Source organism: Uloborus diversus, chromosome 7 (genome assembly GCF_026930045.1).
Source record: "Uloborus diversus isolate 005 chromosome 7, Udiv.v.3.1, whole genome shotgun sequence".
Classification (NCBI taxonomy): domain Eukaryota; kingdom Metazoa; phylum Arthropoda; class Arachnida; order Araneae; family Uloboridae; genus Uloborus; species Uloborus diversus.
Window position 1 is genome coordinate 9,416,189 of NC_072737.1, and position 14,542 is coordinate 9,430,730.

The following is a 14,542-nucleotide window of genomic DNA, read 5'->3' on the forward strand; positions in this document are numbered from 1 at the left end:
CCCCCTCCCCATTTGCGATAATAGAATGATCTACTTGTTATGATATGTTTTCTTTCTTTTCAGAAAGTTTATTTTCAATTTGCGTGATTTCAAAAATTAGATATTTTGTGTTGTTACAGACGAAAGATTTTGAAGAACCTTCTGGAATTCACACGTTCATATTGGTAAAATTGTAAAAATCCTTTAACACCGTAAAAACTGACGAATTTTCGTAAAAATTACAAAAACCTGCAGGTAAGAGTGAATTACATATAGGGCCGGATTTGCCTATAAGATAAACAAGCTATAGCTTCGGGCTACTGCTTTGAAGTGGGTCCGTAACTCGAAAAAAAATTGCATGATTTGTTCCTTAAAAAATGGTAAGTGCTTGAAAAAACTAATTTCATTTTCAAGTGCTTGAAAACCTTGAATATTTGGAAACGTGTGGCTACAAACCTTAAATTTTAAAATTTCTAACAAATGGTTAGGGGGAGGAATGCCAAAATATGTCAAATTCAGCTCCATGCTACATCCTGCATCAAAAGTGTAAAAATCATGATTCTTTCGTTTGTAACATATTACTTGAAATAAATTTTTGTGAGTCACATGTTTCATATTTTGCTATTTATTTAATCCCAAATGCAGTATTTTGGAAATTCTTCTGTATTGATTGCTTTTATCTTGCTTCTACTGCATATTGTTAATCAGTTTAGCCCAGAAAAAATGATACACTACCTCTATTTCTTTTCGATTTCTGCACTGCTTATAATTTAAAAAAAGTTTGTTGTAATGAGAGAATTCTATAGTTTATTTTTTCTTTTAAACTTAAAATAGCTGGGGTTTTTTTACAAAGTTTGAATAATACTGTACAACTGTATAATCTAGTACTCAATTTCAGAGACTGGAAAGTGCAAATAAGATGCCTTAAATTATTAAATCTTCCAAAATTCTTGAAAAGAATTAGCGAAGTATAGCCTACTAGGGCTCTTGTGCCAAAACACCCAATCTAACGAACCAAACCTTGAAAATAATTAGACAAGTCTTTGAAACTCCTAAGCAAACTGTGCTTCTATTTTATTTCTTATCAAGAGTATAAATTATGAATTGTTCTAATAAGTAGTATGTTACTCTCATGTTATATTTTCTAAATCTGTACAGCATTTCTTTTAAAGTATTAACTTACATCACAAAGCACATTTAAATCATGAAACTTTAAAAAAATATATATTTGTCTATTTTTCCCCCCGAGATTTTTGTCTGTCCAATTAACCCTTATAAGGCTTCAAAATGCAAAATTTTGTATCCATTTTACAAAATTTCCTCCGGGGGAGAAACCCCCGGACCCCCTAAAATTGAAGATATTCTATATCCCACTTAAAAGGGAGCCCTGCATCGCTCTCTTGAGCCCTGCATCGCTCTCCAGTCACCTCTCTTAAGGTCAGTAAAAAAAGGACAGCATGAAAACACACATTAAATGAAAACGACACACAAAAAAAAGGTAAAGCATGGCCTTATGCATCACCGGAAACAAACCAAAACATGGGAAGGGGGGCAAATTAAAATGCTGCTCACAAAAAGAAAGAAAAATCCTGCCCCCCCCCCCCCCAAGAGCTCAGTCCTAAATCCGCCTATGCTAATAAGCACGAAACTTCAGTCCTTGGCTGGAATGACTGAATTGCCGGTGCATTTCATGTACTCCCTAAAAGGATCCATAGTATGTTAGATCCGTATTTGGTTTCATAAATTTTATGAAAAACGTCGACTCTCCTTCGATATAATGCGAATAAATTTCAATGAATTAAACAAACAATAATTTATAATTTTTGCTGAGCAAAGGATGCGTCTCAGAAGATGCGCCAATTACTGAGCCAAAAAGAGTTTTGCTATTTCTTTTTAATCATTTAAAAAACTTCTCCATTTTTTTTTGCTTAAAAGTACGTTTGAATTTTGTTTCTATCATAATTAGAACGAAAGCTATTATTTATTTTTGTTGCATGCATTTAACTAACATTATATTTAACTTTAAAACTTGAAACGCGTTTTTCTCCATGATGCGATTTTTTCCGATTTTTTTTTTTTTTTGCGTTCAAACTCTTTTAAGTCAAAAACTGATAAAGATAATGAAATGAAATTTGGAGGATATCTTTCTTAAACAGTTTACTTTAATTTTTACTCGGCAAGTTTGAAAAAAACTTTTACTACAAAAATCATGATTCTAAAAAAAAAAAAAGTATCTTCGAATTTTTGGAAATTTTTCTTCAAATATTTTTTATTTTTTATTGAATAACCATTTTTTTAAATCGCCGAATAAAATTTAAAGCTTAGATATTTGTGCATTTTTTAATTGAAAATTGACCGAGGAGTTATAGCGATTTAAAGCAACCCCATTAAAATAAATTAAAAAAAAAAATTAAATTACTTAATTATTTTTTTTAAATCTTTAAATTATGATCTTGCTCATTGAATAGATGGTGAATAAATTCAAAAAATTTCAAAACTCTAAACTGTTTTATAACATATTTTTCAAAATGTGTCCGGAACCCCCTCAAGGTAGTCAGTCTTCAAAACAAAGAATCATATGGAATCGGATTTTAAAAATTGAAAAAGATGATCATAGGTTTGAAGGTTTGGTATTTACACTCTGCACAAACTAATTTGCTCGATGAAGGCTGAGTTAACTATGTAGAGCTTGCATAAAAGTACTTGTTCAGTCATTGTTCAATTTTGTCTTGTAAAATTTGCACAAAAAGGTTTGCTAAATCATTGTTCATTTATGTCTTGCAAAGTTTGCACAAAACGGCTTACTAAACAATTACTAGATTCGATAAGCACTTACCTGGAGTTATTCTTTGTTTATCCATCTATATCATTAGTAATATTTCTTCGTATGTTTTCTAGGAACCTCTTGGGCCAAAACTATTACTTGTCATCGACAAGGGTAAGATGCATACATGCATGTCTATTGCTTTAGCTTTTGAATGAAAAAGATTACTTGATGACTAAATGTGCTCTGTTTGTCCCTTATTTCCAGATAGAGGCCATCAATCGTAGTAGCTTTGATATTGTCTTCTGGCTTCTCATAGCTCTGGTGATCCTTATGATCCTGGCCATCATCGCTCTCTTCCTATACTGTTGTTGCGTAAAGACCGCTGAAGGGTAATGATTCTTCCTCCTTTTTTCGATAATGTTTTAACTAAAATTTTTGCAGAATCCATTATTAATTATTATTATAATTTTATGATAAAAATGTTACATCAAGACAACTAAAGGTTAAGTTCTTTCAGCCTGTTGTTGCGTTAAGGCCTTGGTTAAGCACCCCGAAGCATATGAACAACCTTTACTTTGCTAGAAATCGTGGTGACTGCTAATTTGCTATCCTGTAAAACAATATCTCTCTTTTATAGCTTGTTTCGTTTGTTCTAATTATTGTTTCATTTCAAAACAAGATCTTTCAGACATTATTCAAAGGGGGGGGGGGATTAAAACATTCAAACTTGAACTCAGAATTTTTAAAAATTGAAACTTGTTTAAATGCGATGGGTGAGAAAAAAGCATGGACGACTCATTTGCGTCAACTGGCCAATCAGGAGTCGCAAAATCGTTACGGGGTCCTGCTAAGTAAAGGTTGCTTATATGCCACCCTGAGTGATAAACAAACTAATCCCTACCTAAAAACTTTTCCTGCGTACAGATTGCTGAAGAACAACTACTTGGTTAAAAATATTCATAGATATTCCACGGAAATTAATTTCAAAACAACTACAAGACATAATTAATTTGAAATGCTTTAAGAGGAATTAAGATAGCAAGCCAAAGGCAATAAAATGCGTTATCGCTATAGTTGTTGCCTCAAAGTGACTTTCGGACACACTCAATATGAATTGCAATTCAAACTGCAATAAATCTCAAAACATAATCTATAACCAAAATTTTTCATACCTCGAGAAGAAGAAAGGCAACATCAATGAAATTTGCGCATGAACTTTGCAGCGAAATGCAAAAACAGCAAAGTAGTAAAAGATTTCGTAATAACTTTTCAGTTTAAGTTCCATTAAGAATTGGAGTTGACAGCAGAAAAGATTCAATGCTCCTGAGCGTAACACTAATTTAATCGAAGCATCCCGAGATCTATTTTTTATTATTAGATTTAATTTTTCTCTTTTTTCCAGCCGAGATATGTTGGAACTAAAGAATAAAGTTGCACCAGAAGAAAATATCATTCATTACAAAGAAGAAGGGGCTGTGAATCTAAGCACGGAATCTAGAAAAAGGTAAAACTTGACGGTTCATGTTTCCAAGATACGATAACATATTACTTATTGTTTACGTGCATAACCTGCAACACATTATGTATCTTTTATTTACATAACCTTAAGGATACTATTAACCTTGTACTTTCATAACCTTTAACAGAATAGTTACCCTTTACATATATATTACAGTAAAATCCCTCTAATGTGGACACTAACGGGACCATTGTTTTGTCCGCAATAGAGGGGTGTCCGCATAAGAGGGATGTCTCCGCATTTGAGGGGTGTCCGTTAGGAGGGGTTTTATATATTATTAGCAATGGAAAAGTTGGACAAGTAGGAACGAAAATATGAACCAAAAATCCCAAAGCAAGATTATTTCTTTCATTTATACAATGTAATTCTTAAATTCAAAAATGATAAATTCTATTTCAACTGCGTTAAGTTTTATATGCACATTGTAATAATTACACTTAGTTTTTGATAATACTATGTATATTATTCAAGATTTTTGTCTGCAAGTTTATTATGAGATACTCATTAAGGGCAAATAAACACGCCTGGAAATATGCAAACGTCAAATTGATAACGGGAAACTTGTAAGTGTTCGGGTTCCCCCCCCCCCCTTTTTTTTGTTTTTTGTTTTTTTTTTGTTTTTTTTCCTTTTTTGATTTTTACAATGCATAATTACCAAAGAAATATCCCCAAGAGCCATTCCAACATGATTATCCGAGCAAATTAGAGGTGCTAAGTTCTCAGGGGCCCTAATGTTTTTGTTAACTACCATTACATTCGTGCAGTAAGTAACTCGTTCTCACTATTTTTTCCTCTTCCAGGGCGGACAGTCGCGCTCGAGCTTCTTGGCAGGAGGGTCAGGCGACGACCTTGAAGAAAAGTCACGTGAGGTCCGACGAAGAAAGGCCCTCCCCTCGTCATAGGGCGCAACAGGCCACCACGACTTCCTACGCACAAAGTATCGGTAAACTTCTATCACGGATATTTCTTTTTATTCCAAAAAAAAAAAAAAAAAAAACAAGTTTTTGAAAAATGACGTGTTATGTTTGATTTGTGATTGGCATGTAGCGAGTCACTTGATCCAAAGCTTGAATAAAAACACAGTTTGAAGTATTTGTTGAAAACTAAGTCGCAATTGGTTTTTGTTTTACAAGTGAAGTTAAAATGTTTTGTGTTATGACTTCGCGAATGTACTTTCATCCTTTCAGCATCACTGACTGCGCAAGTTCCCACACACTGCACTATAAATATAGCTTTATTGGTGCTTAGGGTGTATATATCACCACTTCTCATTTTTCATGTATTTATTCTAAATATGGAAGGTGATGAAATATTGTGGCACATAGGCACGCTGTTCATCCAAAGTTTGAAGATGGAAACAAAAGGTGAAAGTTTGCGGCAATTTAAGAAAAGATAAAGATTCTAGATACGCACAGACCTTAGTTTTAATATGAAGCTCGCAGAGTAGTGTTTAAGCAAAATGCAAACAATATGAAATTGGAGTCTGCTCTTATACTGTATATTGTAGAGATCCTGAAGGAGGGGTGTTAAAATAGGTGTATATGTTATTAATAGTAAATGCGAAGCTACTGCATTTAAAATTATATTAGAATGACGATCAGATTGCGCAGCATAAATCATCATCTTCAATTTGTAAGTTATAAATATAACTTATCGTATTTCATGTATATTACGCTTACAGTGCAGTTTTTTATTTTTACTACATACTGTACGTACTGTACTGTTTTATTTTTATGTCTCTCTTTCTCTCTCATTGATCTTGTGCATCGTAACAGTATTTTATGTTGAATTGCAGCTTTTTTTAAAAAGTACGGTAAAAATTCAGCTCTTTATGTAAGAAACGGTAATATATAGTTAAAAAATGGTCTAAAATAGTTTAAAAGGTGTTTTAAAAAATCTAAAATAACTGAGTATGTTAATAAAAAAACATATACACAACACTTTTCTGCAACGCGAAATTTCGACTTACGCGAGGAGTATTGGAACGCATCCCTCGCGTAAGTCGGGATCCGACTGTATTTAAAAATTTAAAAAATCCCCGACTGAGTCGCAAATGTAGAATCAAGAGGGAAAATTGAAAATTCTTTTAAAAGCCCAAATCAATCACACTACTTGCTTTTAATTTCCTTGTCGACCAACAATGAATTTGGTTACCAATCGCGTGAATAAAGGATTAGTCGTACTTAAAATCTTCTTTAAAAAAGCTTTATAATTGGAATTCTACTTATCATGAAAGTTCCAAACACATTCTATTAACGCAGAAAAAATACTCTTTATTTAGGACAATAATTAAATTAAATTAAAATTTTTTTAAAGATGTCTCCACTGCAAAAATCGCGGAAAACCTTTTAGAGATTTTTAATTCATATCTTCGTTAATGAATGTCATCCGAAGACGCTACCTAGCTAAGAACACTCTCTATTAACTGTCCTTTCGATCAACACTTTCTTTTTCTTAATTGGTCCATCCGTTTAGGCTCAAGAGTGCTATACGTCAAACGTATAATTCCCTTCCTTTGTGTGTCGGGGGTTAAAAGCGTGGTTACAAATTGATTTGCAACAATCCTGCTTTTAATGTAGAAACTGGGGAATGTAGATAACACTTGCTTACATTGAAACTTGCAGCTAAGCAATACCACTTTGTTGCACAGGTTTTGACACGGTGAAGAACGAGTAGAAAAGTCTAGGAGGTTGATATGCCTCCCTCTATTTACAAATTTATTTTTAATGCTTATGTATGTTTCATCGTCATTTAAATACTTATTATTTTTTTATTTATCCATTCATTTCCAATCACGAGTATCACTATTTATTTTCTAAGCTTATGTATATTTCGTTGCTTATTCATTGTTTGCTTATTCGTTGCGTTTCATTTACTTATTTATCACACACACATTTTTCTCTTTATTTATTTCCAAGTAACGAGTGCCACTATTTGTTTTTAATGCTTGTGTATGTTTCATTGTCATTTACTTATTTATTATTTTTATCTTTATTTATTTCCAATGACGAGTATCACTATTTATTTTAATTGCTTGTGTATGTTTCATTGTCACTTACTTATTAAGCAATCACATTGCTTATTGTTCTCACTTGACTGTTTTGAATTCCTATGATTTTATTCCCCCCCCCCCCCGCCTTTCTTTGCAGCACCACCGTCAACCGGCCCCTCTCGATGCTGCTCCTACAGCGAAAACCGTCTCCATCGTGCGTCCGTGCCCTACACACACACGCATGCATACATACAAACACACAGAAACACATACACACCTACACACACGCCTACATACATACACACACACAGAAACACATACACACCTACACACACGCATACATACATACATACACACACAGAAACACATACACACCTACACAGACGCATACATACATACACACACACAGAGACACATACACACCTACACACACACGAACACACATACTCACACAGTCATACCTGCATACAGACAAAAACATACACGTGATTGCGTAAAACATAATTTGAATTCCAGATGTCAAAATTCAAATTAATTTTTAATATTTTTTAATTATTTTTCTCTTTATCTATTTATTTCTAATGACGGGTAGCATCTAAAACAAGTTTTTTCTGTTTCAGACGAGTCGCCTGCCAGGCGCGGGTTCTACCCCGACGGCGGCATCCCCGCCGTGGCGGGAGAGCGGGGCGGCATGGAGCGCGCCTACAGGCGGGGGCGGCCCCTGAGCCCCGGCACGGATAGAATGGTGCGCGAAATGGCCGGAGAGGCCGAAGCGAGGAGGCTCGGCAACTACGTCGTCGTTAGAAAAGTGGTGCGCCCCAGGCTCCGAGTCGACGCGGCCTCCACAGCAGAGGGGGAGGACTCGGAAGATGGTAAATGATCATTTCTCGTTTATTAAATAAGCACTAATACAGTGATCCCTCGCCTTATACGCGACCTCTGTTATACGCGTTTTTCAGTTATGCGCGATTTTCTTACAAGCCCGGCCAGTGATATAGGAAAACAATGTTAACTCTTGTTTATTTTGTGACGTCGTGAGTCACAGATGTAAAGATTAACAATTCCAATCTTTTCATTAAATCAAATCACACCACGAACAAGGAAGGACTAAACCCCTTTTTAAAATTAACGAAAAAAAAATTTATTTACAGAAAAAAAAATAAAAATCGTTACATTGATGGGGTTACAAATTCAGGCAAACACAGTTGCCTCAGTGGTGGTCACGAAAAAAAAATCACGGTTTCCAACGAAACCGGAGAAATGCCTAAGGGCACCTGTTTCTCTCAAGTCCTAGAGCAATCTGCTTTTTCAAAAGTGTGGATCGAGGTCTTTTTCGAAGAAACGGGGCTTGTCCACTAAGCCCCCTTAAAATATCCCATTGGTGGAAACTTGGTGACGAACACTGCTACGTCGTTTTTGTAGAAGAAACCAGGGCCCGGATTCGTTGGTCGACCGGCGCCTCATTAACATGGAGCACACCTCCCCGTCTGCGGTTTTTCGGCAACGACAAAGTCGGACACCGTCCAGGGCTGTCAGGCAAACTCGTCACACCTGGTTTTAAAACTGTCCGAAGTGGTGCCAGACAGTCTAGTCCTTTATGTAGAAGCGGTATTCCAACAAAGGCACAAAGGCGTAGAAGAAGAATAGCTGTCCGTCAGTTCCACAGAGTACGGTCGGGCATCCCCGTCGCACAATGGACGCGCGGCATCAAAAAGGGCACAGGACTGAAGATGCCACAATTTATACACGAAACCTAAAATGCACCTTTCACTTATGCGCGATAAATTTTTTTCAAGTTTTAGTTAAATCGCATATTTACGCTTTGTTTATCGGAAGATTTGTGCTCTTCTTGTTCTGTCTCTTGGAATGCATTCACACACCTTTACTTTATTGTTCGGATTCTTCAAAGAACGCGTTCCTTTTTGCACAAGTGTGCAATTGAGGGTGGAATTAGTCTTGTAGTTGACATCGAGTGACGTCACTAAAAGTCGTGGTCAAGCGGTAAGCACTGACGTAGCCTATCCAGGATCTTTTACATACTCGTATACTATAGCTCTGATCACGTGACTTTTTTAGATTTTGGGGAATTCGCTTACGTACTGTACTGTATATAAAAAATGACAAAGCTTACAATTTCAAATTTTACATTTTTATAAAATTAAAATGCATAAACAGAAATTATATGCGTATTTATTCATTAGTATTAGTAGTGAAACTATTAGTATTACTATAACAGATGTGAACTTATTGCATTTAAGCTGACTTTTGGATTTTTCACTCATGCGCGAAAATTTCGATGTCCCCTTTGGTCGCGTATAAGTGAAAGGTCACTGTACAGTCAAACCCTGCTATACCGAACTCGGGATGTAACGATACCTCGGTTGTAGCGAACCTTAAAATTCATCCCAACTGAAGACCTATGTTTTTAATGTATTTTCAAACGCTTGTAGCGAACTCTAAACGATGTTGAATCGGCTATAGCAATCCAAAACTTTCTAACATTTTCAGTTTTTCATAGCACTTGTCTCAGTTCATTCCTTGCCAGTTTTTCCATAAGCAATCACCAGCTTATTCAATAGTTGACCATTTTTCACCAGAATACTATAGTCCAAACCATAATCCTCTCCTATCGTTCCTTTGATAATATAGTACTGTGGACTTCAAACTAACCATAGCTGAGTTAAGCTAGTGAAAAAAAAATCTGTTGGGGGTTAAGTTAAATTTATTCTGAAATTGGAAAGCAGCGAGTCTATTCTCAATTTATAAGGAATTTTTCCTATTTAATTTACTACAGTCACTACCAGGCAGGATTGTAGTTCTAAGGCAGCTCTCCGTGTTTTGAGTAAATTTTTGGCGACAGTAACTAGATAAACAAGTTGTAGATTTGTTTACAATAGTTCGCAGAAATATTAACATACATACCTAAAAGCTTGCAAAGAAAAAAAAAACATTTTCCTTCCCGTATTATGGATAAATGAAAGGACATAATCAATAGTTTGTAAAAATTACTGAATACAATAGTTAATGGGCCATTCTCCAGAAAACGTAACTTTTAAATGCAAATATTTTTCAATTTCGAAACCTTTTGTTTTCCTTTTTATTCGTTCTTACATGAAAGTGTTACCTACTAGAAGTAACCATAAACAATGGGCCAGCTAAGTTCCAATTATTTTACTCATAAATTTAAAAAAGAAAAAAAATGAAAATAAAAATGCCTTGTTCATAAAAAGTAAAAAATAATAATAATAATAAACTTAATATTTGAAAATCGAGGACAATTTAATATCAAAGTAGTAATTTTATTAATTGTTCAAACAATCAGCTATTTTAATGATAATTGGGAATATAATATAAAGCTCTCTTAATTAAAGTATGGCTTAATTAGTCGTTTCAAATGTACGTTAAAAAATAGTATTTAGTAAATTTGAGGATATACTGGCAATTTAATTGCGGTAGAATGCCTATTATTGATGTATTTTTTTTTCTATCATTTATTTTCACCTCAGAAATAATGACATTGATAAGGTCTGTCACGGAGGTGAGGAATTTTCTATTAACATAGGCCTAATAGATACATTTTTCAGGTAATTTTTTTTTTCTTCGTCGCTACAATCTGCACATGTTAAGCATATAAAAACATGTTCACTTTTTTTTTTTACAATAATTTACATCCCTGAAATTCAAGTTTACGGAGGTGAGAAATCAGAATAACCACACTAAGTTTTTAAAGCAAAATCTATCTTCTTGGTTTTCAACAAAAACTCACAACTTCAACTATGGCTGAAAATAAACAAGGGGGCTCCCTTGTATCATCTTCTTTACTAATAATAAAGCTGAATTTCTCTCTGTCTGGAGGATGTCTGGATGTCTGTAGGATGTCTGTGACGGGCATAGCGCCTAGACCGTTCGGCCGATTTTCATGAAATTTGGCACAAAGTTAGTATGTAGCATGGGGGAGTGCACCTAGAAGCGATTTTTCGAAAATTCGATGTGGTTCTTTTTCTACTGCAATTTTAATAAAAAAAATATCATAAGATGGACGAGTAAATTACGGAATTATCATAACGTGGAACCGTAACATGGGCACAAGCCAATTGTCGAGATACGAAATTATCATAACGTGGAACCGTAAGATGGGTACGAGCCAACTGGCGAGAAAATTCACCATACATTATTTGTAAATATACAGGCGAACCAAAAGACCTTTTGATTTTTCTATTACGGGCAAAGCCGTGCGGGTATCACTAGTGGAAAATAAAATTTGATGTCATTCCTGCCACGTGTTAATGAGGAATGGCATTTTGTGTTTAGGTAATGGAGGTGAGAATTTAATAAGTGACATGACTTCTTGTCCCACTAAAACGAACTAAAACACAATATTAAAAAATAGAATATACTTAAACAATTAGTATTTGAGACACTTGTGAAAGGAATAATAAATAAATAAGTATATACTTTTAATTAAACTAGTTGTTAAGCAACATAAACAGTCACACAAGGTGTGTGACATGCCACGGAGGTGGGAATTCACATGTTGTGAACCAAAAATATATACTAAAATTAAAATTATTATTAAAAAATTTTTGGCAGGTTTAAATAGATATATTTTTGATGAAATTAAAAATCATTGCTAAATGAATTGTTCTTTAAAGTTTTTACTGGTAAAAGGCGTGTGACAGAAAAGTTACACTTTTTGAAGAATGACCCTAATATTTTACATATGTTACCCTTTTCACTAATAGAAATATTAACGACATTCAATAAAAGAATTATCTTATCAAGTGTAGACTTGTTTCTGAAAAAGATCTCACGTTATTTCACCAGCTGCATGAGGCAAAACATCCGCCTGCAAATTTCAACTAAAACTCACAAAATTTGGCGACTTTTCTTAAAAATGTCGCTGACTTTAAAGAATCATATTTCGGTTAACGGAAACACGAGGGCAAAAATATAATGTTTCGAAAAACATGCTTTACGATGCTATGATTAAAAGTTTGTTCTATCATCAACCTAACGTATAATTTCCCTGTTAGAATGACACAGTTCAGGGCCTGATTTTCGCATCTGCCAACTAGGCCTGGGCCTGGGGCCCTATCTTCTTAGGGGCCTTAGTATTTTTTTTAACTTATGCGTAACATTGAAAAATCATGTATTTTTGTGAAAATAATAAAAATTCCTTTTTTGAATAAATGTTAAACATTATTTCACTTTGACTTAAAGTGATAGAGTAGAGAGGGCGTTCCTTCAAAGCATTGTGGACCTGAGGCCTTACTTTTAGTTAGCCTAGCCTAGGACACAGCTTCTATCATCATCATCCGCAACGCAAATAGTCATTCCTCACCCCTACTTTGGTAGATCCGAGGTCAACTTATCAGAACCGTGTGCTTTCTGTGCTGACTTAACCCAATCTCTCTTTGCAGGGCCACGGAGGACGGAGATCCTCTACATCCGCAGTCCGATGCGGGAAGACGAGGAGGAGCGGCCCTACGTCCGAGACGGCGAGATCCTGCGGAGCGTGAGCGAGACGGCCCTCAACGCAGACGATCCTCATCTAAGGGTGCCTCCGGCCTCCTACAGGCACAGGGAGCCTGGACCAGAACCACCCCCGCATGAGGCGTCCCCCTCCACGCAGCAACTCAAGTTCTCCAGGTCTGAATGTGTTGAAAGGTTGGGAAAAGCAGAGATTCAGACAGTTGAACACACACAAACATGTTTAATACGAAACATGGGGACACACATATCGATGCCTCAGAGCTAATAAGATAGCTAATCCCAGAAATAATACTAAGATATCTTACTGTTGTTCTGAGGCGACGATATGGATGCCCCAATTGCCAAATCGATTGACTCCACTTTTTAAAAAAAATCCTCATTTCTGCCTAAATAGTGCTTTATCAATGCTTTGCATGTGAATTTATATTTCAGTTTTGCTTCAGTACATTCTGATCCTGCGATGGCAGAAAATGTAACACGAGGGCGCATTCACTCCTATGGACTCCTCCTATAACACCACCTCACTCCTATAACACCGTCTTCATCACTTTTCTCGACTTTTTGTTTTATGGAGTTAATCGATTTTGCAAGTGAGGCATCCATATAGCAAGACATAGAGAAAAGTAGTGAAACCTCCGTAAACAAGACTGTGGCTTTCAGAGGGCGGATTTTCAGCATCCAATGATCTTTTACAAACAGCTATAAGCTTTCTCCTAAGTCCGATGGTGGATTAAAAAAGAGATTTCGCGAACTCCGTAGAAAGCTGCAAAAGCAAGGAAGTTATGTCTCTTCCAATAAGGAATAAGCACAGTTCTTGCTTTTAAACCAATATAGAAAGAGATTACTTCCAACAGCAAAATCTCTTCCTCCCTCCCCCCACCCAAACTCTTATGTAGTTGCCCTCATCTAATAGGGGGGGTTGATCATTAGATGCTAAAATTGCAAAGCTAAAACAGATCTAACGATTTTTAAAAAGTAGTCTTATGAAATGAAATTTAGAAACTTTTGCTGTCACAAATGTGAGAAAAAAATGCAATAGGGAGAATTAATCGAAAAAGACCTTCTGGCTCACCCAAATTTAAGCATAGTTAATGACTTAGTTCAATTGTTTTGTGGATTTTTTTCACTTCAATGTTAAATGGTTTTTATAAAGAAACGACTCTACTTTAATGTTGTCTATCTGCGAAACTATAGCTTAAAAATTAACGAAATTTGGGTACAACGTAATGAAGAAATAGGCATTCGGTGAGCGAATAAAACAAGCTCCAAAGTTAAAAGTTCCAAATTTCTTGAGGTAGAGATGTGTGCAATATTATCTGATTTAGATCTAAACTGCTTTCAAGGCCATTTCTTGAACAGCATGGCATTTTGGATGACTAAAAATAATTTCCGCCAGAATCTGAAAAGCAACATCATTCAAAAGTACATTTTTTTTAAAAATTAAATAGTAAAAATATGAAGTAAACTAAATATAAAGTAAAAAAAAAGATTATGGAAAGTATGTCACTATTAACACTCAACTGATAATGATAAATATTCGATTAACTGTGCGGCTATGCGAAATAAGCGACACGGAGAAATTTTCAAGATGCAAAAAGCAAACTTCGCAATTATTTGGCTAAAACTGGAAAAAAGACCACTTGGATCATCCGAGAAGCAAAATGATACGCTTCACGAAATGCTGCTTGCAAAATATTAACGTTTTGGAGTTGTGCAATATATACCTAGTTGAGTATAACCCCAGTTAAATGATTGGCAAGGGGAAGGAAAAGTTAATTAAAGGACATCGTTA

The 14,542-nt window shown here is 35.2% G+C and overlaps 1 protein-coding gene across 1 annotated transcript in view; it reads left to right on the forward strand.

Annotated features, from left to right (window-relative positions):
- LOC129226224 (cadherin-86C-like) overlaps positions 1-14,542 on the forward strand; it is a 67,011-nt gene that overhangs the window by 51,017 nt on the left and 1,452 nt on the right. Inside the window, exons 19-24 of the mRNA XM_054860822.1 lie at positions 2,878-2,917; positions 3,011-3,135; positions 4,149-4,250; positions 5,066-5,208; positions 7,878-8,129; positions 12,678-12,906. Coding sequence (XP_054716797.1) covers positions 2,878-2,917; positions 3,011-3,135; positions 4,149-4,250; positions 5,066-5,208; positions 7,878-8,129; positions 12,678-12,906 — 891 coding nt within the window. The remainder of the gene's footprint in view (positions 1-2,877; positions 2,918-3,010; positions 3,136-4,148; positions 4,251-5,065; positions 5,209-7,877; positions 8,130-12,677; positions 12,907-14,542) is intronic.